General features: G+C 35.8%; 1 protein-coding gene across 1 annotated transcript; it reads right to left on the bottom strand.

Annotated features, from left to right (window-relative positions):
• Positions 1-3,272: 3,272 nt before the first annotated feature.
• RIOK1 (RIO kinase 1) lies at positions 3,273-6,603 on the bottom strand. The gene has a single exon (XM_089237113.1). It carries the CDS (start codon positions 6,276-6,278, stop codon positions 4,431-4,433), a length of 1,848 nt encoding a protein of 615 aa, XP_089093239.1. The 5' UTR covers positions 6,279-6,603; the 3' UTR covers positions 3,273-4,430.
• Between the last annotated feature and the right edge of the window lie 529 nt (positions 6,604-7,132).

The following is a 7,132-nucleotide window of genomic DNA, read 5'->3' as shown; positions in this document are numbered from 1 at the left end:
TTTTTATTGCCGTGATACTGACAATCAAATTTAATGTTGATGTATATTCTATTTTAATCTCGCTTACAGAATCAATTTTATTTTCAATATTTGTAACCAATTTTACATCTAATTAAGAAAATGTCAACTAGTAACTTAATGAATAATAAAATTCACACACACACACACACACAGAGAGAGAAAAAAAACCCAAAATTGATGAGATTGATAATTTCAGAATCAAATCAGTTGAAGGTCAGACACCTTGTTTACTACAAAAAAATTTTTTAGTAGTAAATACATAGTTCAAAACATAGGAGGCAAATGACAGCACTATAACAGCATTACACAGAAACAAGCTTCACATTAGGCTCACAACACGCACATTCCAACTTGTATCAATTCATTAGAAGTTCCGCAGAGGAATATGGATAAGGTGCATGTGTGGTTTAGTAGTAGTTAATACAAAAATTAAAAATATATTTGAATGTATTTTTAATTTTTCACTTCTATTAATCTATTACCTTAAGTGAAAGGCTCCCGCCAAAATCGCGGAGCCCGACAGCATACCCCCTAAAGATGGCTGTGTTGTGCCTACTAATAAGGGAAAACATATACCAGGTCCAAGAAAAGTCTGGTAAATACATGGTTAATTTTGGACCATTTTTCTTGGTAGAAAAAAATATTTAGCTCTAAAAAGAATTTGATTTGCAACAAAATTTATTTTATTGATTTGTCAATGCTTGAATAATCTATATATATAAAAACGAATGTATGTCTGTCTGTTTGTCCTTTATGCATTACTACACTATTCATCCGATCGCCATGAAACTTCGGGAAGTTGTTGAGTACACTCCTGCGAAGGTTTCTGGCATAGTACATCTATCCTAGGTGGCGCGCGCATCGAAAGTTTCTGGCATAGTTGTGTAGCGGGTGCCAGACAACAGCGATTTATGTTTTATTTAAAAATTGCACTGCAATTGCATCATCTGGAATTGCAGCAACACTTTTTGATGGTGGTCGAACAGCGCATTCAGCACTGAAATTGCAGTTGAATTTACAAACCACCGAGATGCCAACATGCAATATCACCAAAAATTCCGGAATGGCCAAAGTTCTTCAAACATGTGAACTTATCATATGGGACGAATGCACAATGGCTCACAAAAAAGCATTGGAAGCGCTTGATCGTACACTGCAAGATTTAAGGGGAAATGGACAACCGTTCGGTGGAGCACTCATTTTATTGTCGGGTGATTTTTGACGAACTCTGCAAGTCATACCATGTTCAACACTAGCTGATGAACTTAATGCATGTCTCAAATCATCAGTTCTATGGCGACATGTAAATAAATTGACTTTGAAAACCAATATGCGTGTTCAACTACGAAATGATGCATCCGCCGAACGTTTTGCAAAACAATTGCTGGATATTGGGAATGGGAAGATGGTAATCGACAGATCTACACAATGTATCACATTGCCAACAAACTTTTGTAAGACGACATCAACCAAAGACGAATTGATTCATAAAGTTTTCCCAAATATCGAGCAAAATTACAAAAATCATCAGTGGCTCAGTGCATGTGCTATATTAGCAGCTACGAACAACGATGTCAATGCCATCAATTTCAGCATTTAAAACGGAATACCAGGCGAAGCGACAACGTATACGTCCATCGATACTATGATGAATCAAGACAAAGTTGTCAATTACCCAACAGAATTCTTGAATTCACCCGATTTGCCAGGTATGCCACCACACATTTTAACATTGAAAATTGGCGTGCCTATCATTCTTCTCCGAAACATCAATCCACCACGACTTTGCAACGGTACAAGACTTTCGGTGAAAAAGATGATGAACAATGTCATGGAAGCTACAATTTTGAATGGGAAATTCAAGGAGGAAGATGTATTGTGTGTGTTGCCACATATTCCAATGATCGCAACAGATATGCCATTTGAATTCAAACGTTTACAGTTTCCGGTGCGACTTGCTTTTGCAATGACCATCAACAAAGCACAAGGACAATCGCTACAAGTGTGTGGGCTAGATTTAGAGAATCCGTGCTTCTCACATGGACAACTGTATGTGGCCAACTCACGCGTTGGAAAACCTTCTGATTTATTCGTGTACTCACCAGACGGAAAAACAAAAAATATAGTGTATCCACAAGCACTCTAATAAATAAATAGAATTAAAATGACGCTTTGAAATGTTTTCCATATGAAAATGAATAAGTTTCAATAAAAATGACACAATGTACATGTTATGATAACAAGTTTCTTTGAATTTCCTTTCTTCTGAAATCACAGCCACGCCCAATGGGTCAGCTAGTCACCCATAAAAATTGTCTTGCCGATGTCAATTTTTTAGTTGCCATTACAACCTGGGATTTGACTTTTTTTGTAGGGTACCTATATCTGTCAAAATGGTTCACTAATTTGTGAAAATTCATTTTATGGGAAGTGAAGCAATTTAGATTTGTATTTTGTGAAGGGTCCAGAAAATGGGTTGAAATTTGAACTAGACAGCTCCCTGGTGACATGCAGATAATGCAGTGTCTTAAATAAACCGTGAAGGATTTTAAAAAAGTCTCAAATCACAGCATTGGAAGATCTGCAGAGGGAACCACCAAAAATTAGACGAGTCATCATTAATAGCGAAAAATGCAACTGTAGCTTAAACCCTGCTCCCCAATGACTACTTATAGTTCAAGAATATTCTCTTGGTCATGACGAGAGGTCTTAAAAGTTTGGTTATGAATATTTTAGAAACCTTAAAAATTATTTTAAAATTAGATAAATTTTCAGAAATAAGTTCAAAAGAAATTAAACCAAAGTTGATTGATAAAGGAAGCTATTCTTATAATAATCATCTTCATTCTAAGATACAGAAATGTTGTTTTCTTCAATGCACATACACTTTATATCTTTTTTTTCTAATTCTGTATCGCTCATATTTCTTTAAAAGTTGTGCAATTCAGCTATGTTGGTTTAATTTTCTTGCTTTTAAACTTTAAAATTGTGGACTAAAAACTTCAATAGTCCCCTCTTGATGGAAGAAAGACTGGGACAGAGAATATTCTCACAAAGGACTACTATTATAAATTACTGGAGAATATCCTTATAAAAAATAATTCGAATTTTTCTCAAGTTATTTATATAGATTTATTATAATACATGTTATTACAAATATTTGTGAGAATACTCTGTGGAAGGACTATTATTAATAACTCGAGAATAATTATTATTTTTGATAAAAATATTCTCCAGTAATTTATAAAAGTAGTCCTTCCAGATAATATTCTCCTAAAGATTATTCTCGAGAATTTTACATCTCTAGCTTCAGTAGACTAAAGCTGTTGTTGGTTGGTTGTGTATATGTAAAATGAAAAGATCATCTCTCATCCTCCTGTAGATTCTCATTTCTCCAACTTTGGAGCTGTTTATTTTAGCCTTCGGCCAGTTTTTGCCGTTTTTATAATGTTCCTTGGTATTTTAAAAAACTTATCTTTAAATTTTGGGCAGAACCTTGAATGAATCAAACAATTTTCCACAGAAACCTATGGGGAAATCATGTTTTGGCTAACAAATATGATTCCGGAATGAATCATCTTTGTTAGCTCAAATGTTACTAAAGACTGTAACTAAATTATGTCGAAGCCTTGCCCTCTGCAGAGAGATCAGCTCACATACATGTTTTGATGTTGGGAAAACATACTTCGGCTGACTAACACTATGTTACAGAGTTTGAACCTGGATCTGTACAATGCTCACATGACTGAACAGCAAACGACCTTTCTATCAGTTTATTAACTTCTTTATGATTACTGGAATAATATTACATCCAGTGGAATAAATTCAAACAAGTTCTGTGTGTTTTCTTTCTTTCTATACTAAGAGCACTCTATAAAAAGTCAAAAGCCCCGTTTACATGGGAAATAGAAAGTGGGTTTAAAATCAGCTTCCAGAATTTTCACCAATTACTGTTCTTCTTTTCTTACAAAGGGAAAAAAATCAAGTGGGTGCTGGAACTCCCAATGCTACTGTAATATTTCACATGTAAACAGGGCTTCATAGACCTTACCAATTACATATTTTTATTTCCCCACTTTTTTATTTTTCTAAGATGCAGTTAGGTTAGCACAAGGTTACCAGATTTATCGCCAATTCCTCAAAGATGATCCAAATTTCTTGCCAAAACCTTGTGTGGGAAGTGATTAAATGATATTAAAAAAAAAATTCTGAATGCAATTCACAAAGGCAAAAGTATATTTACTACATAAATGTGAGTTTAGGGATTTATTTCTTCATGAATATATATACCATTCAGAGGTAGAATTCTCATAAGAAGTAGAAATAACAAGTTAAATAAGCAGAATTATAAAAGAAAACGTTTGGAGTGAGTTTTACGAGGGGAAGGGGGAGTGATAAACTTCAATTTCTTATTTTTTATTCTTAGTATTTTTTGGAGCAGATTTTTCTTTTTGTTTTTTAATGTGCTTCGGGATTTTGTGCTTCCTCTTTTCTCTTTGCTGACCTTTGATGACTTTCTTCCTTTCTTTCTTTGAGTTTGGTGATTCGTCACGTGGTCTCGATTGAGTCTGTTTCGAACCAATATCATTGGCATGTTCTGCCAGTTTAAGTTGATCTTGGTGCAGTGTATGGCTTTCATTATTATCATCGTCATCACTGCTTTCACCTGAACCAGCTCTAGAATTACTGCTCTCACTCAGCAATGCTGGTTTCGTCGCTGGACCTGACAAGTCATTCTTGAGACCGGTGATAGTTTGATAATGTATTTCTCTTTCCTCATCCGCATACAAATCTTTCTCGTAATCGATCACTTCATCCAATCTCTTTGGTATATATGCCTGTTTGAATACTTCTTCGTCGACTTTCTCGTTCTCTGTCCATTCTTTCTGACACTGAGATACTGTTTTTTCCTCAGCTTTCTTCAAATATTCCTGCATGTTATCATCAGTAATGTTAGGATCAATGATGAATTCAAATAAATCTTTCACGGTCATCACAGAAATGTTCTGTTTCCTAAAATAATCCGATACGTTCGAACAGTCACGGCGGAGAAAAGCCAACGACCGTGGATGATCATGTTCTACCGACTGTGACACATCAATGACATAAAGGACTCCTTCATGATACAGCATATTGTACTCACTCAAATCAGCATGAACTAGTTTACAATGCCGATACAGTTTCCACATCATCACAATGCAATCGTAATAAAGCTCCGCAGCTTTAGATTCAGAGAGGGCAACATCTTTCAGCAGAGGTGCTGGCCAGCCGTTATTCCCAATAAAACTCATCACTAAAACATTACTTCTCAGGAGTATCGGTTGCGGACAAGGTAGACCAGATGAATGGATTCTGATCAGATTCCGCATCTCTTTTTCTGCCCATACCTTCACCATTTTTCTAGGATTCTGTCGACAATAGCCATGGCGAAATCGGAACTCTCCAGAAACGTACTTGTCTCTATCTTTGAAAACTAATATCGATGTCTTGTAAATTTTGATAGCGAGACCTTTGTTGTCTTTGGTCAGCGCATAGTACACATTAGCTTCCTTCCCTGTACTTATGCAACCATCAATTTTGTCAAAAACATGTCTATTCAACATCTTGAACAATATCATCCGCGTCCTCGGATCTAACACTTGCTCAACAGTTGCCCTATGAGATTTATCTTTAACGCGAGACTTATCAGTGCCTTTCTTGACCCCAGATGAATATTCGTACTTGTCAAGATTGATTTTATCAGCATACTTCCCAAATACTTTCTGTTGTGGTTGGAAATTGGTGGACTGGTCAATGCTGCACGAGGACTTAGCGGTCCCTCTTTCACCACTATTCCTCATATCACACTTGTCGATTTCTGCGTACCATTCATTGGAATCATCACTGGAGTAATCGGATATACAGAGATCATTCAATTTACTTTGAACGCTCAAGTCTTCCGAGAGGAACATGTCTCGCAATTCATCTCCAGCATCCACATGGCAATCATCTGAGAGGAACATGTCTCGCAATTCATCTCCAGCATCCACATGGCAATCAACCTCCTCGACGTTGTCCTCCTCAGCATCATCGAATTGGCCTTCCTCGACACCATTTAGGATCAATTCATTGTTGTAATCCGAAATGTACAAATCACGGAATTTCGATTCAACACCACCATCATCGAAACGAGCTTTATATCTACAGTGACAGGGTAATTTTCCGTCGGAGTCCGCATCGTCGTACTGTCCTTCACCTTCATCGGCGGCGGAAAACATGGTTTTTAATTTACTATCCTATCACAGCAAATAATTTATAATTTTAAATATATAATTGGCTATAAAGACACATCAAAGTGGATACACACCATCATCAAGCTCAATAGTGATGTAAACACGTGCAAAATCGCTTGACTACAGTCTATGTGGAATTGTGGACATTTGGACGACCAGTCCCTCGTGTGTATGACAGCTCTCGCGCTACGTCAAATCATCAACTTTGTTTTTACTTAAATTTTTATTTTCTGTTAATAATACCGTAACTGTGATTGGACAAGACGATAACAAAGCTCTTGAGTGTTTTCATGAATTAATTGTTTTCGCATGAGTAATTTTCCTTTTTCCTTTGCTTTCCAGTAGTTTTGATGGAAGCACAAGTGAAGTCCGGTGTTGAGTGTCTAAATTCAATTGAATTTATCTACGCGCAATCAAAATATAGAAACTAAAAAAAAAAATAATTATATTGTTTGTCCAATGGCAGAATTGATTGCCTGTTTACGTGACCATACAGACCGAACATTACTGGATTCCTTCATATTTTTATAGATTTGCTCCATCATTTGAATATAGCAGTTTTGAATTTAAATGAAGTTTAGCTCTGCATTTTTCTGCAGATTGCCAATCTTTTGATGATGATGGTAAGCACATTTTAGCATTTATCGGCAATTGTCATCAACGTCCCGTATTTTTCAGTATTTGTCCATGGAATATGGTCATAGTTATCATTGATGAATTTAAAACTATTGGAAAGTAAACTACTTCTAATCTCTAGTAGAAAGACAAAAAATAATAATCAAAAATTTCAAAAAACAATCAGTAAAATACTATTATCATTATTTGAAAAAAATGCCCGG

Source organism: Pholcus phalangioides, unplaced genomic scaffold (genome assembly GCF_987345545.1).
Source record: "Pholcus phalangioides strain wild (caught in Gottingen) unplaced genomic scaffold, Ppha-v1.0 ptg000009l_1, whole genome shotgun sequence".
Taxonomy (NCBI): domain Eukaryota; kingdom Metazoa; phylum Arthropoda; class Arachnida; order Araneae; family Pholcidae; genus Pholcus; species Pholcus phalangioides.
The sequence above is the reverse complement of the archived record's forward strand: the minus strand, read 5'-3'. Positions and strand labels throughout refer to the sequence as shown.

Coding starts and splice junctions, on each gene's coding strand:
- RIOK1 (XM_089237113.1), bottom strand. CDS start 6,278: ATGTTTTCCGCCGCCGATGAAGGTGAAGGACAGTACGACGATGCGGAC.